General features: G+C 43.3%; 2 protein-coding genes across 2 annotated transcripts; both read left to right on the forward strand.

Moving 5' to 3' along the window:
* Nucleotides 1–1,517: 1,517 nt before the first annotated feature.
* Nucleotides 1,518–12,356, forward strand: LOC144739630 (mediator of RNA polymerase II transcription subunit 14-like). Its single transcript, XM_078622556.1, is given in 32 exon segments — nt 1,518–1,544; nt 1,546–1,694; nt 2,250–2,276; nt 2,399–2,504; nt 2,921–3,094; nt 3,204–3,333; nt 3,444–3,577; nt 3,720–3,749; nt 3,751–3,801; nt 3,803–3,830; nt 4,613–4,745; nt 4,853–5,003; nt 5,085–5,196; nt 5,337–5,462; nt 5,573–5,651; nt 6,626–6,785; nt 6,888–7,085; nt 7,245–7,379; nt 7,452–7,528; nt 7,635–7,795; nt 7,896–8,042; nt 8,165–8,409; nt 8,531–8,800; nt 9,485–9,734; nt 10,174–10,296; nt 10,518–10,694; nt 10,790–11,028; nt 11,122–11,301; nt 11,499–11,606; nt 11,778–11,903; nt 11,989–12,178; nt 12,283–12,356. Coding segments are annotated over 32 exon segments (4,317 nt in total).
* A 1,974-nt stretch (nt 12,357–14,330) lies between these two features.
* On the forward strand, nt 14,331–26,952 carry LOC144739628 (cohesin subunit SA-2-like; the record flags this gene model as incomplete). The annotated part of the gene is made up of 27 exons (XM_078622555.1): nt 14,331–14,391; nt 14,625–14,695; nt 15,167–15,227; nt 15,312–15,379; nt 15,520–15,622; nt 15,918–16,036; nt 16,137–16,282; nt 17,935–18,013; nt 19,210–19,371; nt 19,657–19,753; nt 19,850–19,926; nt 20,828–20,899; nt 20,971–21,175; nt 21,268–21,398; nt 21,466–21,539; nt 21,954–22,077; nt 22,412–22,510; nt 23,399–23,478; nt 23,562–23,669; nt 23,726–23,837; nt 23,937–24,054; nt 24,139–24,242; nt 25,283–25,375; nt 25,475–25,561; nt 25,676–25,876; nt 26,708–26,784; nt 26,865–26,952. Coding segments are annotated over exons 1-27 (2,817 nt in total), but the record flags the coding sequence as incomplete, so codon positions are not given.
* Nucleotides 26,953–27,368: the final 416 nt, after the last annotated feature.

Consider the following 27,368-nt stretch of genomic DNA (forward strand, 5'->3'; position numbering starts at 1 on the left):
TTCTTGCAACATTATTGTAAACAACCCAGTAGAAAAGGTGTGTGTGTGTGTGTACATGTACATCTGCTCAGAGTAGCGATTCACGCCGTACATAAACCCAGCGACAGTTTCTCAGCAAAGTAATAATAGAGCTCATATCCGCTTCAGAAGGACGGTTGAACATCGGTTGGCATAACAATTCAGTGTTTATAACAATACACTGAATTTCAGGCAAGAGAGAAGATGCTACAAGGTGATTATTGCCACAGCCGTGACGTTGCTCCTCACCCTCTCTGCAGATATCCGGATCAGGCAGATGTGCTTTGGACTAATATGAACAATGACCACAGACAATACTTTTACATTGCCCCACTTAAGACAGATGTGGTATAGATTATATTCTATTCATTTTGGCTTTGTTTTTTGCTCTGCTGCTTTGTTGAAGACAAGTCAAAGGATGGGATGTGCAGCAAAAAGATTTATGAATGACTCAGGATCTTTAAATATGCACACACTTATGAAGGTTTAATATATACAATTACACCTGTAGAATTTTCATTTCATGTTCTACCCTGTTTGTTTTGTGACATACCCCTGGTAACTAACTCTCCATGCATTGTCTACTTGTGTCAGTGCCAGGAACTTCTGGCATAGATGTTTGAGCTGTACACTGTAAATACACTGTATTTGTAGAGATTTGCCCAACCACTTTTGTTGTTTACTGGGTATGTTTCTTTCACTTCAGAAATGAAATAATCTGACCCAATATGCTTTAGCAGTGATTTCTGCCCTTTGTTTTGTGCCCATATTCACACCAGCCCAATTGTGCTTTCCACTCCATAATCTCTAACAAACTCAATTTAACCACATCTTTGAAGGCTCAGTATTCCAGGTCCTAGTATCTTGTTGGATTAGTTCGTCGTCAACTCAGCTGAGGAGATTCTATAGTTCTGAACAGTGAGTGGGGAGTTCTGCTGCTAATACTAAAGTAGTAGAAGCAGTGGTAAAACTACTCGCAGGACTCCCCACTATTCAGTTAAGAACTGAATAAGCTTCTCGCATGAGTGGCAAAAATCTTCAAGCAATCAGTAAGTCAGTCCAGTTGCCTACAAACTAATCCAACAACAAATGTAACCATCTCCATGACAGCCACTGCCTTGGTTCATCTAACACAGCCTACTAGGGCCTTCTGGATTGTTTTTTTTCCTCGCCTCGGAACCGTAGTGACTCCCATTCCTAAAGGCTCCTGTTAGTGTTTTCTCTCCCGCCGGGCCGACGCTAATCTTCCCCGACAAGCAAAGATGGCGGCTGAGCGGCATTGAGTCCTCATCGTTGTCAGCCTTGGTGTAATTGTTGAGTTTTCTGTCAAACGAGGAGCCCAAGTCCATGCTGAGAAACTCGCGTGGATAAAGACATGTAGTGAGACTGGGAGGATATCCTTTTAGTCGCAAATAGGCACTACAGTACCAATACCTTTCCGTTGTAGCGCTGGGTGAGCATTGTCGTACGAGCTAACTAGTCTGTATCGTCATTGTAAAATGGCTCCAGTGCAGATTGGGTCCGATGGGGCAGCTCGTCCCTCTCGGAGGTCCGGTAGTCTCCGGGCCCCAGCCACCGCCACCCGGGGCCCCGGCCACACATGGTATTCGACTGAGCCTGCTCATCGACTTTCTTCTGCAGAGAACCTACCATGAAATTACCCTGCTGGCGGAGCTGTAAGTAACGTTGTGGTGTACTAGGCCTCGGAGCTAACCGATGCGCTAATGTACTAGCAGTGTTACACTTCGAGGATGCAACTCTTACAGGCTCTGGAAGAAACTTAAGATAGCCTCAACGAAGCTACTAATCGAGTTGTCAGGGCATACAGTTTCATATTAACAACTGAGGAAAGCATGAATTTAACGTGTGATCGGAATAAAGCACATCCATTGATCCTGCATGAGGAGGGGGCGTACCGGTGACAGCAAGGAACAGTTGGAGTTAAACACTTTAAATGGCTTGTAGGAATTAAAGGTGCAGTTTAGTGCAGATTAAGGGGTTCCATGGGGTCTAAGGTTGATTATCGTTGATTGTTGATTTCATACTTGCTGTATTATTTCAACTCATATGTAATCAAATATCAACCAATTAGAAATATACCACATATTCAACTGTCTACAGGCAGACTTCTCTCACTCTTCCTGATGTATTTACACTCCATCACTTGATAAGCTTCTCTCTCAAATGTTTATGCAAATATTGAAGTAAATACTTGTCTGTTCTCCTTCTAGGCTTCCGAGAAAGACAGATATGGAGAGGTAAGTCTCCTTAAATGTAATTCTTGATTTATTTATTCTTTCACCTGTCAAGGCTCATATTGCATATTATGCTTAATAACTTAACTAATTAATACAAACTTTTATTCATGTTTACTTTTCAGAAAAATTGAGATCGTCCAGTTTGCTAGTCGCACCAGACAGCTATTTGTACGTCTCTTAGCCCTGGTGAAATGGGCAAGTAATGCGGGGAAAGTTGAGAAGTGTGCGGTATGTGTCTGTTTTTGTTTTGTTTTTTTGTTCTCTAGAGTATTCTTGGGCATTATCAGCTTAGATAAGGGGATTGTGACATCATAGAAGATGAGCAACACCTGCATTACGATACTTGTCACTGTGGAGTTTATATCATATCAAAAGCAAATGTGAACTAAAGCTCCTCTTTCTATTAAACTGTACACACACTCTAGCCCAGCATTTCAAGGAAATATGGCAGCTGTGAATAGTGAAGTTAATAAGACCAGGTATAAAGTCTAACCTCCACTCAACACTACCATTGTATACCAGGTGAAAATGCCAGGAACGACAATGTCCAAGACCCGTAATGATGTGACTATATGAGGATTTTATAATAATGTACAGGAAATGTCCTGCTTCTAACCTTTGTTCTGTGGTTTCCACGGAAACAGATGATTTCCAGCTTCTTGGATCAGCAGACCATCTTGTTTGTGGATACAGCTGATAGGCTGGCATCACTTGCCAGAGATGCCCTGGTGCATGCACGTTTACCCAGCTTTGCCATTCCCTTTGCCATCGATGTGCTCACAACAGGCTCATATCCACGCCTGCCCACCTGCATACGAGTAAGCCCACATTCAGTCATGATGGATGATGTCGATCGATCAAATTTGTGGTTGAACTTTCAAATGTCTGCCATGTGCATTAAAATATTTCCTTTGTTTACTTGTGTAGGATAAAATCATTCCTCCAGATCCCATCACTAAAGTTGAGAAGCAAACCACCCTGAGCCAGCTTAATCAGATTCTCCGGCACCGACTTGTCACCACAGACTTACCCCCTCAGTTAGCCAACCTCACAGTCGGTAAGTAAATTCACTATGTTATGTTTAAGTGCTTCTCCCCCCATACAACTTTGTCTCTCTGTCTTCATTTGTGTTGGTGATGAGAAGTTTTTCTTTGCATGTTCGTGTAGCCAATGGTCGTGTGAAGTTTCGCGTGGAAGGAGAGTTTGAGGCTACTTTGACAGTGATGGGAGATGACCCAGATATTCCCTGGAGGCTGCTGAAGCTGGAGATTCTTGTGGAGGATAAAGAAACTGGAGGTAACGTCCAGCTCTGCTGCACACCATGATTACCCATTTAAATTGAAATTGCTGGTGTCAGTCAGGCTGTCATTCTGTCACAACTTCTTTTGGAAGTTGTCAGCCTATTCCCAAGAAATAATTCTTTGTTTTTTCCCTCACCAACAGATGGGCAGAGCCTTGGTCCACAGTTTGCAGGGTGAACTTCATTCATGAACTGGTCCAGGCACGTCTCTGTGCGGATGAGAAACCCCCTACAGGACATGTACAACTGCTTGCGTATCCTTTTCCTTGTTGTTCATCCACGCACATTCCCAGGCATTTTGTGTGTGGCGCCTGCAACCACTTGGCTTTGGTCCCAGGCTGCTGTGAACTGCAGTAGGGCCGTAGTGTGTGCCAGAGCATATATAGAGTATTGACTGGTCAATCAGATGGGTGTAGCATTCCAATGAGAAACACAGCTGCAGATCTGGATCCTATTAGGTTCCTTCTTGTTAACTACCCAACACATTTACCTTTTGTTAGTCAGTCGGAAAAGGCAGCACCATCCTGAAAGATACCTGTCAAATGTAAAGTTAAGACATGTATTATTCAGTATCTTGTGGTAATAGACATATTAATTAATCAGAGTTTTTTTCTTTTTAAACGTCTGTATAATTTGAAATCTCACTTGAATATAAATTTGGCCAGTGCGTCTGAGTGTGTTTTCTTACTATGCGTTTCATCCTGTAGTCAGTGGTAACAAGGGGGTGGCAACAACATTCGAGCTAACATGAAACGCCTTAATCAAGAGTGCGAGGTGAGCGCATTTGTGCTAATCACAATGCTAATCAGCGCGTCTCTGTTCTGCCTTTCTTCCACCAACACACAGCAGTGTAGCCGATCAAGTCAAAGAGCAGTCTGTGTTGGGCACAAATGCCCCTTTTACCAGCAGTGTAGAAGTGTGTGTGTGAGAGAGTGTTTATTTGTGTGTGTGTGTGTGTGTGGAATGCTAATGTAAGTATATGCATGATACTGTGCCTTATCACCTGGACTTTCTTCTTTAACACCGTTGTTTCCAGACTCGTTCTGTCTGTCACTGCAGTTGGAAGTGCTCCACTCTCAGACTTTGATGCTGATCAGAGAGCGGTGGGGAGATCTGGTGCAAGAGGAACGATACGTGCCTGCAAAATACCTCACACTCTCTGTGTGGAAGTAAGACTCTGAATGACGTTTACACACATGAATGTGTACATTTACATGCCTGTAGAAACACACTGAGTACAGTGACAGTTTCAGATCCCTTCTTTTAATTTCTCCAGTCAACAGGTGTTGGGTAGGAAAACGGGCACAGCATCTGTGCATAAAGTCACAATCAAGATTGATGAGTCAGATGTCTCAAAGCCACTTCAAATATCTCACGAACCTCCTTTACCCGCATGCGATTCCAAATTAATGGAGAGAGCTATGAAGGTATGTGACAGAAGTAGGTTGGATCAAGTAGCATATACGGTATGTGTGTATATAATCAACTTTTTATCTGCTTCCTCATAGATTGACCATTTGTCAGTGGAGAAACTTTTGATCGACAGCGTTCATGCCCGATCTCATCAGAAGTTACAGGAGTTGAAAGCCATTCTAAAGACCAACAATCCCAGTGACAATTGTGTGTAATTCTTGAAGTATTCAGTTTAATACACACTGTGAAAAGATACAATATCACAATCTGCATGTAAATAGAAGCTCACTCTTCTTCAGTCCACTACGAAGGCTTTGGATGATATTGCGTTGTTTGTTTGTTTTCAGCATTCATTGAGACTGCATTGCCCACACTTGTTATTCCAATTCTTGAGCCATGTGGTCGTTCAGAGTGCCTACATATTTTTGTAGACCTGCATTCTGGTATTTTCCAGCCAATGCTGTATGGATTAGGTAAGTAGACATGGTTGGTTGTAGAAATGTCTGTTCTGGTGGTCATCCCAATTGAGAGATTCGTTATAATAATAATGACACTGAAACTGATGTGTATGTACTTACTGTAGATCACCCAATGCTGGAGGACATTGAGAAAACCATCAACGATGATATGAAGCGTATTGTGTCATGGATTCAACGATTGAAGTAAGTGACTTTTTTAAGTAGGTATGCACATTAAATATATAGTAATAATACAACAGACGCCAAAGTATTGCACAGTAGTTGTTTCATCCATAGCTAGGACGTAAAACAATCAAAGACAGCATGAACTCTAACCATTGATATACAGTATCTACAGTATACTTTATTTAGAAATGTCTTGTCGTGCTGGCATTGGAGTTTCCGCCAAGCTCCGCCTCGTTCTGAAGTATCATACAATGCTAGCAGTAAACAAAGATTCATTCTGCTGTCTGGTAACGTCTGTGACAATGAGATAAAATACTCAGGTAACATGACAAACCTGCCAGGCAGCTTCATAAGGACCCGTGAGCTAATGTCAGCATGCTAACTTTAGCATCTACGTAGAACCTGCTGCTGGTTGACATGTGAACCACAACAATGATTAATCATGATTTCAACTTTCTTGACATTGCTTCTTGAATAGAAAAAATATAGTTCACCACAATGTAAATGTGTGTTTTTTTACAGAAAATTTTTTAAATTTTCGTAGGATGGAAACAATTTATTGATAACTGTCAAGTGTACCATTTGAATTGTCGTTTAATTGTCCGAAACATTTCAACAATTAAACACATGAAGATGCTTTTGTATTTTTTCTTTTGGTGAAATGGGATTATGTTACATTTGTTTGTAATATTGTTCTATGTTGATGCAGGTTTATATCAAATTGAAGTCATATCATGGAACTTAGTACTTGTGATATTGGCAAATATCAGTTTGTTGTCCAAGATATCGATACAGTATCATTTCGCCATGAAACTGGTAATTAACACCCCTAGTCAAGACTGAGAAGTGGCAGTCGCTATCATAAAAGCATCTGAGAGAATGCTTTAATGGTTTTATTGTCTTTAATTGTGAGATGAATTAACAGAGTGTAGCAGTAACGATGGCCAATTACGAGCTCATTGTGCTGAAATTGTGCGTTTCTCTGTTTGCAGGTTTTGGTTGGGGGAACAGCGCTGTCGACAGTCTGTCAAGCACCTTCCCACTGTGTGTACTGACGTCCTTCACCTTTCCAACTCAGCTTCCCACCCAGTTGGCAAATTGTCGAAGCACAAGCTCTTCATCAAGCTCACACGTCTTCCACAGTACTACATAGTGAGTTGTTTGATAGTACAAACCAGAAAAACTCTGTAAAACCACTGTGACCGTATTATGCTTCATCAGTGTCATTTATATGTGTCAACCTATTCTATTCAGGTGGTGGAAATGCTTGAAGTGCCTACAAATCCCACAGCGTTGCAGTACAAGTACTCGTTCCTGTCCGTTTCTCAGTTGGACGGAGAGGATGGGCCCATCTGCGCACAGCTCCTTCAACATTTTAAGCCCAACCTAGAACACCTTGTGCAGGACACAACAACAGCAAGAGGCACCCGACCGGGGTCCAAGAGAAAGGGTGTGTGCTGTAATTCATCGTTTGTGGATAAGCTGGACGCATAGTTTGGTCAGGATCTTTGCAGTGAAAGTACTGTTCTATTTCCTCTGGAGAATCTGTCCATCAACATAATGGATACTTCATTTATGTGTGTTCACAAATGTGTTTCTGTTTGTCTGTAGATGTCAGGAGAGCAGACAGACTCTGAGCCAAAGAGGCCTAAGCGGTCTGGGGAAATGTGTGCCTTCAACAAGGAGCTGGCTCATTTCGTGGCCATGTGTGACACCAACATGCCTTTCATTGGCCTCCGAACAGAGGTAAGTCCCTATGATAGTTTATTTACGCCATGTTGCTATGTCTTGTCTGTAACTTTTGTCATATTTTCATAGCTGTCCAACATGGAGATTCCTAACCAGGGTGTCCAAGTGGAAGGAGACGGCAGCAGTCATGCCATACGACTGATTAAGTAATAACTCATCCACATACATGAGACACAATTTCAAGTCTGAAACCCTGAAAAAAATAATTAAACCACATTATGGCTGTACTGTATCTATCATTGTTGCTTGTAGGATTCCTCCATGTAAAGGTGTAGGGGAGGAGACCAGAAGAGCTTTAGAGCGTTCTCTACTGGACTGCACCCTCAGGCTGCAGGGCAGAAACAACCGAACGTGGCTGGCAGAGCTGGTGCTGGCCAACTGTCCGTTGAACAGCACAAGTAGCAAGGAGCAAGGTACGACACACGACCATCCAACGACATAACAAGATATCGAGCAATTTCATCAGCTGTTGTCGTTATTTGTCATCGATGAAATAAATGTCTTGTCTAACAGCCTCCACGCGGCATGTGTACCTGATCTATGAAAACCCTTTGTCGGAGCCGGTGGGTGGGCGTAAAGTGGTTGAGATGTTCCTGAACGACTGGAACGCCATCAGTCAGCTCTATCAGTGTGTCCTCAACTTCTCTCGTGCACTGCCAGGTACAAGCAAACTGAAGCTGATGTCTCATTTCCCTTGGATGTAACAGTTTGTGTTGCTGTGTGTGTTGGGAAAGGTAAAATAACCATCTAACAAAGCTGCACGTGTGGACTTCTTCCTCCAGAGATGCCATCTTATCTGAGCGTGTTCTCAGAGGTGCGGCTGTATAACTTTCGTAAGCTAGTTCTGTGCTACGGCTCCACCAAGGGCAGCTCTGTCACCATCCAGTGGAACTCCAACAGCCAGCGTTTCCACCTTGCACTTGGAACAGTGGGACCAAACTCGGGCTGCTCCAACTGCCACAACATCATCCTCCACCAGCTGCAGGAGATGTTCAACAAGAACCCAAATGTGATGCAGCTGCTGCAGGTACACAAGAACTTGCTTAATAAATAAACAGATGCAAAGGCTTATGCATCCAATGAATGATGATGGTCCTGTTGGATTGCTGTGTGACTTCCTGACCAATATGTCCTCCCTGTTTCTTCAGGTGCTTTTTGATACGCAGGCCCCTCTGAATGCAATCAACAAGCTACCAACAGTGCCCATGCTGGGCCTGACCCAGCGTACCAACACTGCCTACCAGTGCTTCTCCATCCTACCACAGTCACCTACACACATCCGCCTGGCCTTTCGAAACATGTACTGCATTGATATCTACTGCCGCAGCCGTGGTGTCGTGGCCATCAGAGATGGAGCATACAGCCTCTTTGACAATACCAAGATTGTCGAGGGCTTTCACCCCGCCCCAGGCCTCAAGGTGAACCAGAGAGTCCAATCAGTGGTGTTGCTGTTTCATTTATTCAGTCTGAGCACAACTGCAAATAAGTATAGATTTAGGCCATGTCCACACAGAGACGCTTTTTTGTGTCAACGCACACATTTTGCATAGTTTTGACTGATCATCCGTCAATCTGCGTAGCTCCGCAATGAATGTCGCTGCCGTGTTTTCTTTTTTCCCCAGTCCTCAGTGTTTTTCTTTGTTACTTCAATAGCAACTGAAAGTGAGCAGATCTTGTTAATGCAGTAACTCCGAGATCGCCATAATTTTTCGCTACCTTTTTTCGGTTGTATTTGACAGACGTGCTGCTCCAAGGGCAGTTATTCTGTGTTTTCTGTCTTTGCTTCAAGCGACAGTGACTCGAAGAGAGCAGATCTCTACATCATTTTCTGCTCTTTTTTCGGTCCAAAATCACATTTTGGACAGTTCTATTTGCTCGACAGAAGTGCTGCTCCACCGTCGCTTCTCAATTTTTGGTAAATTTGAAACGCCACCTGTAGGCCTGGAATATGAACTACAGTGTGTTATTTACAATGGATCCATTTTGATGCAAATATTCTTGACATGATGCTGAGGAAGACCTTTTGGTACTTGTGGACATGGCCTGAGAGCTTTGTGTTCCAACTGATTTCATTTAGGAAAAAATCTCTCTCCTTGTTCTAGACATTCCTAAACATGTTTGTAGACAGCAATCAGGATGCTCGCAGGCGTTCTGTCAATGAGGATGATAATCCGCCATCACCGGTGGGCATGGATGTGATGGACAGTCTGATGAACCAGTTGCAACCTCAGCTGCAGCCACAGACGATGAGGGGGGGTCCAGGAGGTGTATACCCTCCACTAACATCACCCCCACCAAATTACCATGCCAACGTAACCCCGTCGCCATCCATGATGCCAACACAGTCACCAGGTAATAGGAAGAGTGGCAGTTTGTCCAAATCAGTGTGAGTGAACATTCCTCAGTCCTGTTTGTGTCTATTGAGCTGCCACATTGTTTTTCAGTGTCATGCTGATGTTGTGGATTTGCCTGTTGATCTGTTTTATGTTTGTCGGCGAAAGAAAGAGGAAGAGCAGCCATGTGTGCCCTTTTTTTTTTAAAAAAACATAAAATCAGTCACATTTTCCATGCAGCATGCCCATGCCACATAATAAAAGGGAACAAAGCATGAATTTAGTCGTGCTCCTCCTTCCATTCTCCTCCATCTCAGCCCACCAGCCAGCGACTACAGCCCCTCCGCCCAGCTTTAGCATGTGTGTACATGAGAGTGTGTGTATGAATGAATGAACGAACTTGTCAAACTCAGTCTGATGAGATGTGTGTGCGTATGTGTGTGTGTGTGCGTGCGCAGGGAATATCCATGCCTCTGGCTCCCCTAGTGGAGCTCTGAGGGCACCCTCTCCCTTTGGCCCTACCCCGTCTCCATCCTCTCTGGGCATAGCCATGGGTCAGACCAGCTTTGCCAGTCCCCACGGTAAGAAACAGGGTGGCCAGCAGTTTGGCCCTGGTGGTAACTGTGGTGTGCTGGGTGTCGGCTGGACAGGGCTGAACTGAGTCTCTCCACACATGAGCAAGACAATGGCAAATGACCTTTAAGGAGTGGGCACACAGTGGTGTATTTTTCTGAATCTTGTTCATTGTTCATTCTGAGTTTCGGTCTGATGCGTGTGTGCGTGCGTGTATGTGTTACCTCAGGTGCTCTGGACCCCAGCTCCCCGTACGCCATAGTGTCTCCCAGTCACAGGGGCCAGTGGCCAGCCTCACCCCAGGTCTCAGGGCCTTCTCCTGGGGCAAGGATCCATGGTATGTCCCCTGGTAACCCCTCACTACACTCTCCTATTCCTGACCCAAATTCTCCACGAGCTGGAACCAGTAAGTATATGTCTCTCAGGACTGCTTCAAATATCTACGGTACATATTTCTATATATATAAAGGGGACCTTTTTCAATTGTTTTTTTAAATTTAGGTTCACAAGTCATGCCTACCAGTATGCCTCCACCCCGCAAGCTACCTCAACGCCCCTGGGCTGCCTCCATTCCGACCATCCTCACCCACAATGCCCTGCATGTGCTTCTGCTCCCCTCACCCACTCCCTGCCTGGTGCCAGGGCTGGCAGGAAGCTACCTTTGCTCACCACTGGAGCGCTTCCTGGGTTCAGTTATAATGAGACGGCACCTTCAGAGAATCATTCAACAGGAAGCCAACGTGAGCACTGCAGAAATCATCATCATTGGAGAGGGAAAAAGTTGCTTTGGTTTTAATATCGTATGTTCTGTTGCTCTCTCGGCTCATGTCCAGTTATCTATCGTGAACTCCAATGAACCTGGGGTGATCATGTTTAAGACGGAGGTGCTCAAGTGCCGCGTTGCTCTCAACCCAAAGAACTACCAGACGCTGCAGCTCAAAGTCACTCCAGAAAACACAGGTCCGTGGTCCCAGGAGGAGCTTCAGGTTCTGGAGAAATTCTTTGAGACACGGGTAAGAATAGACAGCATGCTTAAGTTGCAAATTTTTCCAAACTTACTTAAAAGAATCTGGAAAACCTTTTCCAGCTGATAACATTTAAAACAGGATTATAAGTTCTTATTTTCAAGAGAATTAATAATTCCTATTTAGGTAGCAGAGAGGAAAACGCATATTATTCTTAAGATGCATGTTCATTGTCCTCTTTCCAGGTCGCTGGCCCCCCCTTTAAATACAACACTTTGAATGCCTTCACAAAGCTTCTGGGGGCACCCACAAACATCCTTCGGGACTGTGTGCGCATCATGAAGCTTGAATTGGTGAGAATTTTTAAAAATTCTTTGTTAAAAGGATTAACAGATGAGTAGGAACCTGTTGTTCATTTGGCAGATAAAAATGTCTCTTGCTTGATTGTCTAGGACTGTCTATGAGTGACATGCAAGAAGGAACACAGATGCAATCACCTCTATCTTTCCTGTCTCTTCCTGTAGTTCCCAGACCAAGCAGCACAGCTGAAGTGGAACGTCCAGTTCTGTCTCACTATCCCACCCAGCGCTCCCCCCATCGCTCCCCCTGGAACCATTGCTGTTGTGCTCAAATCCAAGATGCTCTTCTTTGTAAGTCATTGATCAGCTCAAGTACCTGTGTGTGAAACCCTTTGACTATTGTGACCCTGTATGTTTGTTCTGCTTGGTCTCACAGCTGCAGCTGACCCAGCGGATCCCGGTGCCACAGGAACCCGTGAGCATTATTGTGCCAATTGTGTACGACATGGCCACAGGCCTCACCCAGCAGGCTGACATCCCCAGACAGCACAGCTCCTCGGGGGCTGCAGCGCTCATGGTCTCCAATATCCTTAAAAGGTTCAATGAGCTACACCCCGCCCGACAAGGTGAGACTCTGCGTATGAACACTGAATCATTTTAGCATTATCAGCTTTTTTTGTATGGACTTCCATCTTAAAATATTTAACACTGGGTATTTTCTTCCTCCCAGGCGAGTGTACAATATTTGCTTCTGTTCACGAGCTCATGGCCAACCTCACTCTGCCTCCTGGCACTCGTCAGTGAAGAAATTAACTCTGCCCCAGAACTGGAGGATGTGTCCATCACGGATGTGAGAATAACAACTGTGGTGCCAAAAATATCCAGCATGTATGGTCTCTCTTCAACCACTGGTATAGTTGCCAGTAGGAGAGGGCGAAATGTGCAGACCCGGACCATAATGTTTATTCTTGTTTATGATGTGGTATATTTTGGAGAAGGGAGTTGTTTGATGCAAAAGGATATAAATGTTATTTTTCCTCCTGGTGCACTTGTAAACAGAGGATTATCTATTGAAATTAAGGTTGTTTACAAAAATATGAACATTGTTGTACATTTGCGTTTGTTTTGTTTTTTTTTTCTTTCAAATTATCTTTCTCTTTTTTTTTTATAACGCCATACTGATATTATTTTAGTATCAGGAGATATATTCCTTAGCACACTATTTAAATGTCTTCTTGCCTTTTTGTCAAGATCCCTGGTTTATTTTCAACTTTCACTTTGGATACTGTAAAACTGTGAAAAACTTTATAAGCCAGTTGTATTTTATTAAGATGCATTTTGAGTCCTAACTGAAGGATTTGAGACGTTCTGTCTGACTTTTGCTATTTAATAAACAAGCCCAGAGTTGGTTTGTGCCCTGAGGCTCTTCCACTGCGCTGCAGAAATAATCAGGTTATTTACTTGAGTAAAAGTGATAAGATTTCCAATATTTTCTATTCTAATCAGTCATTTTATTTTTATTGATATATATAATGGAAATACACACACACACACTTCAAACTAGTCACGCCCCTTTTCAAAGCCACATTACAGCAGAGATACTAACTTAGACTTGAGTCAGGTTACTAACATACACATTTTTAGCAGTGCAAATAGATGTAGTTAATGTAGTCAATTTAGAAATGTCCTTCAATTTTATAATTAAAGAACTCATGTTTAAGTCCTTCAATTTGATAAAATTGGCTTGCAGAAATTAATCCAGTATGAACATTTTGCAGCCACCAATCATTACATTGGTTTGAATGGTTTTTTGTCGAATGAAGGAATGAAAGGAAATATGCGACTTTTCACACACGTTCTCACTTATTTAAAAATAGCTTTTGCTGTTCAATCATTCATCAAGAAATTTAATGGACATCAATGGCATTTTGGACTGTAAATGCAATTTCAGTGCACAAGCAGCACAAACCCGTGTAACTAAGTTGAATAACTACAAGTACTTGATAATGTGGTAACTCATTCGCTCCACATTGATGGTAGAGTTTTTAAGACCTCCCAGGGACAGGAACATGTGATGATCCAGAACACTGTCCAGTTGCTGATGGATGTCCGGTGAGGAGAGATGGAGATGACCAGGATGATTTGAGCCTGAACAAACTTAACGTTGTCAATGAATTGACATTTCAGCGTTGTGATATCGATGATATGGAAGGTTTGTGATGATCGCGCTTTTAATCTGCATCTTTGTATCCTATAAATGTTTACAAACGTGGGCAAAATCAGAGAAAACATATAAACATTTTTTAACATGCAACGAATTTCACATATTCTTCGATGACGTTTTATTTATTTTTCTCTTACAAACGCCTTAATATTGTACTTGCACATGAGGTGACACTGTCAGAGCCTGCTGCATTAACGATGACATCATTGTAAGAGGCTGTTGGAGGGCGGGGTGGGTTCAGGGGCGTAGGCATAGCTTTTCTGCAAGCTTTGTATACATTTAAAGATCCCCGGATGGAAAGATGTGCAGTCTTCATTTCACTGGCCGATCACCTGCAAAAAGACGACGACGGGCAGAGTTGTTATATTTACAGAGCTTGGCTTCACACACGCGAACGCACCACCATCGTTTCCTATCCCCAAACAGATGGAATCGATAACGGCGATATCTCACCTCTCTCATCCCTCCCGCAGCAGTCTATAATAGGCCAGTGTGCCATCTCATGCCGCTTATGGACTCATGAACTAGACGAGCTCAGTCGGTTCAAGTCGAATATGGCGGGATGCGCCTCGGAGCCTCTCTGCCAGCCCTGCGTTTACCATGGAGCGTTCAAAGGTGAGCTGCAGCCTGTTTCAACTGCCTCTATGTATGTGCAGGTTTTGTGAAAAAAAATCTGAGGAGTTTCAGATCACATACCACTCTCCTACAGTCCTTAGTCTCCACCACGTAGAGTGAATGCTGCAAACATCATACATATATACAGTACTCTATATATACAGTATATGTGTGTGTGTGGTCAGTGGAGCTACAGGTGAGGAGACCTCTCATGCCTGTTCACCTGAGTCCAGAGCAGGTGGGCCTGGAGATGCTGTGTCTGTGTGGACAGCTGGACCTCCTGATCAGGGCACAGATGCAGCAGGTACATCCCTTTTTCCAAATCAAGGTCTCATGTTGCTGTCATGTACCATCACCATCAGCTGATCTGAATCAACGTGCATCATTGGGTATAATCATGTTACAACGTCCTATGAGAGAATGTGTTTTTAGCCCAATAAATGTGGGTCACAATACAATACAAAGAAACCATGGAACCATGATCCAATATTTAATGTGTGCAGTCAAATAATGATGACACTGTGTTAGAGGAAGTAAAGTCCTGCATGTTCCCTGTGACACTAATAATTGCAGCTATTTTTTTGTAAAAATACAATGACCATTTTTCCACTGATGCAGTTTGTGAGCTGGTTCAGAGGAAGTGCTTTGTCTCCATTCATACTTTCCTGGTCCTATTCACGCCTCCTGTCTCCTAATTTGAAGAATTGTCCCAAGCCTAAATGTGATAGGTTTCTAAAAGAGGACAGGTTTCTAAAATGTGATGTTGATAAAACAGTTCCAGGAGCAGCTGGGACACGGCTGTAGCCCGGAGGAGTCTGACACCTTCCAGGCTCAAGGTGAGCATGTGATCATACCATTGACTTTATTTGACTCAAATTGCTCAGTTCTGCACGCTTGTTTTTTCCCATGTACTTGTAAAGGATCTGAGATACTCGACCAGATGTTGCAGTGCCTTGAACATCTACCAAAGCCAATGCCACAGCTGGAGGTATCACATCTAGCAGCCTTTTACAAATCTGAAATATTTAAAGTTATTAACTTTCACACACCCTGCTGAAGGGGCTTGAAGTGAAAATTGCCTGCTGCTGTAGCTGCATGAGAAAACAGATGGATTATGCATTTCCTCAGGACTATCTGGACATGGTGGGTCTGTCTGCCATGTTTCCCCGTGTGGAGGTGTTCCTCATTCAAGGCAGCCCAGTGGATATGCTGGAGCGGCCACTGATGGACGGTGAGTGATCCAGCTGAAAGAGATCCATCACCACAGTGGTGGGAGGAACATGTTTCATTCTGTCATTGGTTTGTAATAATACATACATACATAAGAATTCCAAAAATATGACACAAACTGTGACACAAACCGCATTTTCTATGACAGGGGATAAAAATCTGCGGGGTATCAGTTTTAATCTTTGTATTTTAACCTATAAAACTGGCCAAAAATGGTTAAATGTCTTCTTAAAATGTCAAATTTCTCAAATCCTGTATGCAAAAGCAACTAATGTATGGGGATGGCCCTCCTGCAGACTATTTCTCCCACATTGCCAAACTGAACCAGCTCCTGGTGCTGAGTCAACAGCTAGAGGAGGATATCAGGCACCTGGGAAGTCATAAATACATCGCCCACCAGCTCTCCGTTCTATATGTAAGAGGACTTTATCTCTCAAACTTACAGTACTGCTACTCAACCTTCATCTTGTACATGTATGCTTTTGCTTGATTTTTTAACACAGTTTTTTTTGCAGCACGTCATCAGCTCTTTCAGAGGAATTGAGATCTTCTCTGACATCAAAAAAGATATTGAGGCCAACTTCAAACAGATGAAACAATCTCTAGTGATAGAGGAAGGCTCCAGGCACGAACCTCAACTGGATGCTCGCTACATCAACTGGTAAGTCAAAGCCCAAATGTTAAATTAGCAGATAATTCATCATAATTAATGCAGCAACAACGTGTTGTTTTCTTTGAAGGATATTAGAGGTAACCCAGAGTGTAACGTCCGTGGTTTTGTCGCTACCGGACGAGCTCACAGATGACCTGCACCAAGCGGTTACCTTTATGTCACAGTTCTTGTTCTGACTCACCCTGAGGCACACCATCCTGATGAGGAACGTCTCTGTGATGTCTGGAGGAACTTCAGTCTCCTGGGACTTTTCGGCTTCTACCTGAACTGTTCTCTGTATGAAAAGGTGCTAAACAATTTTACTCAGCTGGGTGATGATGGATCTTTAGAACTTAATGTACAAATTGTGCAGGTTTTTATATTGTTCTTCTGAACGTGGTTCACATTAATCTGTATGGTGAGTTGAGAAATGAATGTAAGCTGCTTGTTGAATCATCCTTGCACTACTCTTGTAATGACAATTGTTTTTTTTTTAATGAAGTGGAGTAATAAAGTTCAATGCAAAGAGAGGTGATGTATTTGCTTTCCTGTTCAATGATGAATTGATGATGACACATTTTGATTCATGAGGAACATGGACATACAAACACAAGCTAACTTTAAATTAGTAGAAGTGTCTGAGGAGGAACCTAAGTGTTCTATATCATGACCAACAACATGGAACAGACAGGAGAGAATTATTACTTAATGTTAACTTTTGGAATTTTTATTTTCATTTTTATTCCTACCGTTATGCAACAATAATTCTAAATTATGTTTATCAGATAAATTATCTACATTATTTCTTTGTTTTCACACTTTATATTTCATTCAGTTTGATTTATTTACTGTCTGCACCAAAATCCCTTCTCGCTACGATGTTCCCTGAAGGTAGCACAATATGAGACAGTCTGTCATAGGGGCGGGACGGAATCTGAGCGACGTACCTTAAAACCCAATCACATCACTCTGTTTTGGTATTTCGGCCAATCAGAATCTTTTAGGCTGTCCTGTAAACTTGACTGTGAGAACGAGGGCGCAGAGAAAAAGGGAAATTCGTTGATTTATTTCATTATTTTTAGGCTGACAGCTTTCGGACTTAAAAAAAAATACATCAATAAACATCACAGAAAACATGGAACGTTACAAAAAAGGTAAGGATGAAAATTTTCATTGCGACCAGTCTGTTTTCGTCCAGGTGGTAATCACACGAGACTGTTTATATTTGTTTTGTATGTTCAACCAAAACGTGTGTCAGCTAGCAGAGGCACTGGTTAGCCGACTCTTCTCTAAGTGACAGAGAAGAACAGTCCTTATGCAATACTAACCTGTGGAGTATGCAAGGATGAATACCCTAATAACCCCTGTCACAAGAGAGGTTATTATCGGACTGATATTCATCACTGGGGGTCCACACACTGTGCGAATGTCTTTGTTTTTGTCAGGGAAAAGTGCAGCTGCAGAGACAAGAGACACACCTGAGTCCTGAGTTAAGACCCGAGCTGAGATGATACCAGATCCCTCAGCTGCACCTGGTCCATCAGAGCAGAAGTAAGAACTTATGAGCAAACAAACACACACACACACACACACACACACACACACACACACACACACAGACAGAGCCTTCTTTTAGTGCTTGTATGTGCTTATTTTTTCAGTAATGGTGAGGCAAATTCCTCTGGAGCTGTCAATCATTCAGAGGAGGAGTCTGGGAATGAGAACACACGGAAGGGTGTGGTAGGTGTTGTTGTTGATGACGTCATGTGGTAATGCAACTGTGGCAAAAACTGTAAATAAGACAGTGTGTTCATTCAGCAAACACATCTTTGATAACACTGTCATGATGAGAACTCTTAAAAACAACTATGTTCAATGATTTCAGCCTGAAAAACGCTTCAAAATCGTTGGCGTGCAGGGCCGGATTAACACATTGTTGGGCCCCTGGGCAACATCATTCTAAGGGCCCTCTCTAAAAAATACTAAAAAATAAAATACAAATAGAGCTGGCAACTTGTTCAGGTTGTACCCCTCCTTCTGCCTGTGGACAGCTGGGATCCGTTCCAGCATGACCGCGACCTGTTACCGCAATAAGCGGAGGAAGATGAAGATGATGAAATACAAATAAAGTAATCGCAAAGTTGCCATCATCTTTACATCTGTTAATATAATAATGCACATAAAAATATAAAAATAGTAATACAATTATTTAATATCTTCATCTTCTGTGTATTAGCATCAGTTTTGAGGCAATAGCACCGACCGGTCATTTGCGCAAAACACAGTGATTTTTAAACTGCAGCCAAACGTTTTGCCTGAATGATATTTTATAATCAAGTTACTTGAAGAATCGTTTCTGCTCTGTTATTTTCCATCATACCAAGTGCCCTTCACAGGTCCTGGGCTCCTGGGCACATGCCCTGTTGCCCTCATGGTTCGTCCAACCCTGCTGTCATGGCATTTTGACATCTAAATAGAGAGAATATCAGCACCTGCTCCGGCACATTGGAAGCTGGTGTGACCAGGCAGGAAACTTAAGTGATGCTTACAAACGCCACGAATTTTCAGGAAGGCATCATAGCAATGGTGAAGAACAGGGGTCATTAACTGCTCACTCAGTGAGTGTAATGCTAGCTTTTAGAAACAGCTGGAGTGAGCAACGTTTGTCATTAGTTTTTTACCAGTAAATGAAGTTGAAGCAAGCTGTTCTAAAGTTCAGTGTATTAATAGTAAATTAGCCGGTGGATGCGTAAGCTTACTGGCGGGTGTCTAACCTACTCATACGTATTTGCATCTTCACCATCAAGGTGCTTTATTTCAGAGATGCATTTGGCCAGTGTATGCAGCACACTGGTGAAGAGTAGTTCTCCTGTTACTGCTGATTATTTGACATGTTGACATTATGTTTGTCCTGTTTGTGTCTCTCCTTCTTACAGAGGAGGAGGAAAAGAGCACACAAGGCCTTAGAGAATGTCAAGAATAAAACTACTAAGCCCAAGCGCCGTAGCGTTAGGCGAGGTGGCCGCCGCAGTAAACGGAAGCATGTGGAGGCTGTCACTCTCTTTGAAGTGCTCACCATGGGGAGAGGTGCCATGCAGGTATGGCGCAGGCCTTTGCAATGCACAGGTGATGTGATAAAATGACTAAGAACAACATGTTGACTTGTACATTTTTGCTCCTCATCCACACTTGTTGGTTGACCTGAACATCTTTGACCTTTCTACTCCATGCGATTGAATGTACCTGTTGGAGTCTGATGAGATAATTAATGACTAGTTGGATGAAAAAAGGATTCACAGTTGTAAAATCAAGAGGACAGAGAGATGACATTTAATAGTCATCACTGATTTTTACTGATCGACATGGATTTGATGTCTGGGAAGGTGGTGATTGACGACTGGATTGAAGCGTACGCGATGGACAGAGACACGTCCCTCCTCGATCTCATCAGCTTCTTCATTCAGTGCTCGGGGTGCAAAGGCAAGTAGTCGCCACCCATAACACCAAAACCAAAACAACACACACACACACAGAAGAAATAGAATCTGGTCGATGCTTCTGTTGTCCTGTATCCAGGCATGGTCACTGCAGAGATGTGTCAGAACAGAGAAGATAGCGACATCACATCTAAGATGGTGGAGGAGCTGAATGAGGTGAGAAACCTTCAACTTCAACTTCAACTTTGGGTCCTATTTAGATGGGCTGAAATGCACGGCGCAGGATAGGTAGTCTTGTCCAAGTGTTATTATTGTTTAGATGCAGGCCCAGTTTTCAATTTCACACCATGCGCGCCCCCCTGTCAAATGAGCAAATGAAGTAGCACCTCTCTGGGCTGGTCTAAAATGACGACGCGTTGATAGTGAGACGACACAGAAAGCAAATGTGCCACTGAAAAATACCTAGCCTAAAGTCAACGGCACAGTATTTGGCTGTTAATCAAGATAATAATATGTGTCTCTAGGTGGGTGCACAACACACTCTGCTCAGACACACATAAAAGATTACAAATGATGATCACAATGTGAAAGGTTTTATAAAAGTGCACAAATTTGGGAGTATTTACAGGTATATTTGTTGATCACGCCAATGTGTACTGATTTGTTTGGATGCCTCTGCTGCCTTCGTATGCACTTCAATAAAATTATATTGTAAAAGGTGAAAGTTTCTGAATGTGCACACACAATATTCAGGTATTTAGTAACATCTGTCTTGTATTAGTGACACCCACATGAGGATCTCTGTCTCCGCAGCTGTGAAGATTTTTGCACTTTCCACATGGTCATCGCCATCTAACTAGCAGTCCACCATTCACTACAGGCCCACCACTTTTAAAGGGAATGAGAGATGACAGTCTGATAGGCTTATGGAATGATACACCCATGACTAATTCCTAGAGTAAGTCCAACCCTTTCAACTCTCCGTCACACAGTCTAAAAACACGCCGTCTACTTAGCAAGTGACTGAGACACGCCCATGCACCACACACCTGGCCCTTTGTGCTTTAGACGTCTAAGTAGGGCCCTTTGAATCAAAGCTGTATGATGTGAATTTCAGGTCGCTGGTCTGCAGTACAAGAAGTTTCTGGCTTTCCCTTGGATCCTCACGGTCACATGGCCCATGGACACAGTCAGTCCAACTGCACTGTTCCAGCAAGACACATTCTTTTCTCTTGTTTCATCGTCCTTTCTTCCCTGCAGGACAGCGCAGATTACCCACTCGTCCTGTCGGGACATTACGGCCGCTGGTTCCACTCTGACTTCTGTGATTTCATATCGGTGTTCGTGGCTCAGTGTCAGCACAGCGTCGTCTTTGACAGCTACCTGATGAACGCACTCATCTCTCTGCTCTCTGAGCTGTCCAACTCCTACGTACGAGCATTCAGACACACCTGCACACTCGCAGGTAAGATCGTTAAAGCCTGAACATGTGTCCACCAATTACATCTGCTGAACTGATATATACCTTATGAACGAAATCTGTGTGCTCCTGAAAAGCCGTGAAACTGCTGAGCTCTCTGATGGGCGTGGCTCTGAGTCTGAGCGGTGGTGTTAAAAACGGTGAGAAGCTGCTGAAGGGGCAGAAGGCGAAGACTGTGAAACAAAGAATCCGAAAGAACGTCACAGAGGTATGAGTCTTTGTGAGTCTATCTACAGAAATCATCTTAACTCAAAAGCCGTGTGACTTTCTCCCAGCTGCAGGAGAGGCAGAGTGAGATAGAGAGCATGATGGACGTCATCTTCAAAGGCGTCTTTCTCAAAAGATATCGGTAAATATACACGTCTGTTTTTCCCTGGTTTTATAGGAGTCCTTGAAAACGCTGACAAACAGTTTAGTCATCTGAGTTTTGTCAGATAATTTTGATTGTGACGTATTACTTTTACGAAGTGGAATATAACTTCAACTAATTGAGTTTTTTTATATAAACATCATGCAGCAGCAAAACCAACAAAGAACTGTTAATCCAAACCTAGATGTGGTGGTACTCTAACAGAGAGTAACATTTTAAAACATTTGTTACTTTCATCTACAGTTTGCAAGTTGAATAAAATCTGACAGTTTCCTTTAATGTACATAAATGAATTCTGAGATTCTGAAATCACTTCATGTTGCAGTCACACAGTCTTTCACACCTTTATTTCATGTGTGATTGCACCAATGTGTGTGTGTGTGTTTCGTATAGCGATGTGCTGCCAGAAATCCGCTCTATTTGTATGGAGGAGTTGGGTTTGTGGATGAAGCTCTACAGCTCGACTTTCCTCAATGATAGTTACCTCAAATACATCGGCTGGATGATGCACGACAAGGTAACAGACATTCACATTTCAGCCACTTTATGAGGTACACGTGTATATGATCCAGAACAATGTCCCGTCCATTCCTTCTGCCTTTCAAAGACACCGTGGGAACGTTACATTGTGTTTATTATTCTGGTAACTTGTCACTGCTCAGCTTCTTCAGTTGACTGTTACTGAAGCTTCTGGTATGAGTGGTGAAACGTCCTCTAGCATTATTTTACCCAGCAAGTCCACTGCATCCACTACAACCTGGATAATAAATATAAGGTTACATCTGCTGGCTTGTACCTCATAAAATGGACAGTGTGTGTATCTTTGTGCTGACGTATGCATCATCCTCCAGATACCAGATGTACGTCTCAAGTGTGTGTTAAGCCTTCAGAGCTTATATGGAGATCCTCTACTCCTGCCTAAACTAGACCTGTTCACCAGCCGCTTCAAGGTAACTCGTTCCCTCAAAGCTGCATCCATGGACCGCACAGAACACCAGCCATCAGATGTCAGTGTTAGAAGATTTATTCGGTACAATTTCAGCAGACGTGTTAAAACATTCTATACTCACAGCCTCATTATCCTCTTGTTCCAGGGACTAGCTTACTTGCAAAAACGTACAAGTCAAAATCGTATCAAAATCTTACCAAGAATTATGTCTTATTTCTATTTAAAATGTCTAATTTCTGGCCATAAAATCTCACTCGCAATAAGCAGAAAAGCTGCTGGTGGGAACAGAAAAACAGACAGTCTGACGGAGCCGCACTACAGCAAAAAGGGACCCATGTTACATGCTTCTATGGCGATTTCATATTGTTTATTGTGTGTAAAATTAAAACAAAAATTTGTGTGTCTTATTTAGTGTTATTCTCATAGCAATACATATATGGCTATAAAATGTTGCATCACAAAATGAAACCACCTCACATCTAGTAGTGAATTCCGTGGGGGTAGGCGGTACAAGTTAAAATATTTTAACTTTGAACAGTAATGCTGTCTGCCGTTGTGGTTAACGGTTACCTCTGCTGGCCCTGTCGGTGTTTGACCGACTTTATCTCGGCCACTGAAATGACGTCCGGTTTGCAGCCTGCTGTTTCCCTGATTTCCCTGCATGTGAATGCAGCATAAGTGGACGGACGGTGTGGAGATCCCACTAGAACATTTTCCTCTGTGCCATCACAAACGAAGTTAATGTTGTAAAGGTCTCGAGGACTAGTGGTGCTCTACTTTACAATTGTGATGTTGCAGCCTTTTTTATTTCATCAGTATAACATAGACATTTAGGCATATCAAGCCAAACTTATGTGTGTTCATGTGTGACTTCCTGTTTGCGTTCCAGGATCGGATCATCTCCATGACCCTTGATAAGGATCATGAAGTCGCAGTTCAGACCTTGAAACTGCTGCTGCTCATCTCCAAGTGAGCCGACAGCCTGTTTGGTGCTACTGTCCGTGTTTGTCGTGTTTATGCTTCATTGTCATTCAGTTCTCTCCAACTCTCAGAACATCGGATGATGTGCTCAGTCCAGACGATTACCAGCAACTCTTCCCGTTTGTTTATTCCTCACAGCGCCCTCTTGCAGTCGTCGCGGGGGAGCTGCTTTTCTCAAGGTAAGGCCAAATACTAGTTAATTCTTGTTCCAGTATTATTCATTGGCCTCCCTCAGGCTTCTCAGGACTTCTCCTGGTGATCAGGATGGAGCCAATGAGGAAGAGGCTCACAAACAGCAAACACTTGTCAGACTGAAGGCTCTGCTGCAGTTCTACCAGGACTCAGGGGTGAAATACGCTTTTATACTCTGATACACAATCAGTCTGCCCTGTTGTATGTTTACTGGTCATCGTCGTCATGGTGGTAATACGTCTGTGTACCTGCAGCTGCACAAGCATGTGGTGTATCTAGTGGACAGTCTCTGGGACTGTGGTGGAGCTCTGCTGAAGGACTGGACCACACTCACGTCTCTACTGCTGCAGGAGCCGCCCTCACAGGGTCGAGGTCAGACTCCAGGTGTGTGCATGTGTGTGCAGTGAAGTTGGCAGGAAATGTATATATATTTATTTCTTGTGTGTTTGTTTGAAGGTCTCACTCAGGTAGAACAAGCGGTGCTCGTGGAGATTGTGCTGGCGTCGGTGCGTCAGGCCTCAGAGGGACCCACACTGGCTGGGAGGAGCGGAGCAAAGAAGGTTGGTGGAGTGTTAATTCATCAGGGAATAAGATTAGAGACTCTCATCTGTGAGTGACACAAGAACACACAATGACAGTGACACAATTTGTCTTAGATCCAATCCAATCCATTTCCTTCATTCATTCATTCATCTTCTCCTGCTTGCTCCGGTTACGGATCGCGGCTGTGCGGGAACAGATCTGAGCTATCAGTGGGTGAACAGCAGGGTACACCTGGGAAGAGTCGCAGGGCCACATTAAAGACAGACTAACATTCACATTCACACCTACGGGCAAATTAGAGTGACCTATTGACCTTAGAATGATTTTGGAGGTGAGAGGAAGCCGGAGAACCTGGAGAGAAGCATGCAAACTCCACTCAGAAAGACCCCAGTGCTGCTCAACAAGATATTAAGGATATACAAGGCTTAGCAATTGTGCAGCAGCAAACCATTCCATTTTTGGAGCTGCAACAGCTTAAGCCTACTGTAGCTTTTGGCGATGTCAGGAGCAGCTGGTCAGCTGACCAGAGAAGGACACACAGTCAGTGTCAATGGGACAGTAGAGTCTGTTCAACAAATGTTCCTTTCACAGGTCAGTAGAATCGTGATGGTGTGAACTTGCCGTTAAATAAATGTGCAAACATGTTGTGCTAAACTTTGAGAAATAGGATTTAGTACCATTTCATTGAGACAGTTTAGCTGCTCTTGCAGTAGGTTGGTCCCAAACCTACGTCAGTGCTCCGTCAGTAACCTGGAAGGAGCCAGCAGGTTTTAACACAGTCTGTGGTAACAACAGAGAATTTCAACAAGAGTGGAATTAGATTAGATGAGATAGAAGCTTATTAAATTCTATCTGTGATGTGATAAATTAACTCAAAGAAGCCCTTCACTGACAAACTACGTCGGGTGGAGTCACATTGTTTGGACAATAAATGGATTCCCCTTCCGTGTACGGGGACAAGGACAGTAGTCATGTTCAATTATCTAGTTGACGTATGACAGCAGATCCACAAATCTCTTCTTGGAAACATACTCAGTGCGTCTCTTCCCCTTTCCAGGTGACGAACGCCAGAGAGAGGAAAGCTCAGGCTGAAGACTGTACTAAGTTCACTGAACATCTCATATTGGTGCTTCCCAATCTGTTGTCCAAGGTATTAGCGTCACACATGATTGTGATAATAATAATAAAAATATCTGTTGATGTACAGTACTTGTGTGGATTCACATCTGCGCTGTCTGTGCGACTCCAGTTCTCAGGTAGCTCCGACATTGTCGCCTCACTGATGAAGATCCCTCAGTACTTCCTCCCTGAAAGCCCAGTGGCGGAAAGCGAACAGGTGTGAATGCCTGTTTCTTGACTAAATGAAACAAGGAAAACGCCCCCCCTTCTAGAATCATTTCGGAGGTGTTTACATTAAATGAGCAGGCTTGAATCATGTCTCTCTCCCCAGGTGGCATCCAGCCTGCTGGCAGAGATGAGGGCGCTTCTGGATGTCCATGCTGACCCTGGCGTGCTGGAGGCAGCTGCATGCACGTACCTCAGACTGTGTGAGGAGGACATGACTTTGAGCTCGGTTGCTCGTGCAGCCAGAGACGCTATGGTCCAATGCTGGGTGGACGAACTGACAGCAATGCTGCAGGATTCACTCAGGGTGAGTGGACACCATGCTCATCAAAAGAATAGAGAGTCTTTTTACACAAATTACCAAATAATCGTACATCTCAAGCTCTGTTCAAGCATCAACACGATGAGCTGTAGAGTTTAACTGACCCCCATGTGTCTGTCTGATAACAATGGGGAAGCACATAAAAAAACAATTACAAATCCCATGTATACATACCAGACGTGTGCAACATGAACCTACTAACAGATGATTCTCTTAAATTTAAAGAATTAGTAGACTTCATAATGGCTCAACTAATGTGTAAAATGAATAATCAATCCAGATTGTGTCCAGAAATTGTTTCTGATCAGAGAGAGTCAATATGAACTGAGAGGAACTTTTATGTTTACAAAAGTTAAAACTAGAACAAACGTAAAGAAGTATGCTTTCAAAATCAAATGAGTTGCTTTGTGCAATATCCTAGAAAAGGAAGTGAAAACATCCGATGAATTAGATGAATTTAGAAAAATGTTTAAAAATGTAAAATTTACTTTAATGTACTTAAAATGTTGGTATGAGAACTGTTAAATGAGTTTGATAATAAGCACTAATAATAATATCATACATTGATAATAAGCACTGGAATAAGCATCAGATTGCAGAGTTTACTCTGTAGAGGGCGCCACTGTACACTGTTAGTGCAAAGTTGTTGGGTTGTCGTCACTCTTCAAGGAGTGAGCTTCGTATCTGGTGTGAGAATATGTCACAAATGTCTGACAGATTTTTATCAAGACTGAAACTGGATTCTCTTGGTGACTTAGTGTCAGAGGAAAACAGGCATTGGCGCCACAAGATGTCACAATCTCTGTTCTCTCACAGGATGACTCATTTTCTGCTGACGAGGAGAAAACAGGACAAATTGTCGCCGTACTGAAGAGGCTCCGAGCCTTCCATAAGTATGTTGGACTGCAGGTCAACATGGAGGTGATTTTTTTCTTTCTCCTGACCACGCCTGTTTGTCTCTGTGCTATGGTAGCTGCCATGACCTGTCCCGCTGGAATCTGTTCGAGCTGCTGTCGCCTCTCCTGCCAGCGGAGAGAAGCCAGGGCAGAGCCCCACCACAGGTACCCGCCACACCTGGCTCACGCTGCCTCTGTGGGCAGTGAATGCCGTCTTTTTTTAAAGAGCATGTTTCTGTCCGTTTTTCCTTTTCCTCATTTATATATTTAGTGTTGACGAGGTAAAGACGTGTGAAGGAATTTCTGTGCAGTCGAGGAAGAGAGTGCAAACATGGGGAAAATACCACCGTTACCATGAAGACATGTCCTATCTGATGTCTCTGTCCAGTGTTTCCCAACCCTGGTCCTCGGGGAACACGTGCCCTATATGTTTTGGATGTCACCCAGCTCTTACACACCTGATAGAAACACACACACACACACACAGAGAAGCTGTACAGAGGCCTGAAAACGAGCTGTTAATTTGAATCATAGCTCATAACCTGAAGAGCACATTGCCCGATGTGATTGGTCAGATCTGG

This window comes from Lampetra planeri, unplaced genomic scaffold, assembly GCF_965212315.1.
Source record: "Lampetra planeri unplaced genomic scaffold, kcLamPlan1.2.h2 scaffold_1613, whole genome shotgun sequence".
NCBI classification, from domain to species: Eukaryota; Metazoa; Chordata; class Hyperoartia; order Petromyzontiformes; family Petromyzontidae; genus Lampetra; species Lampetra planeri.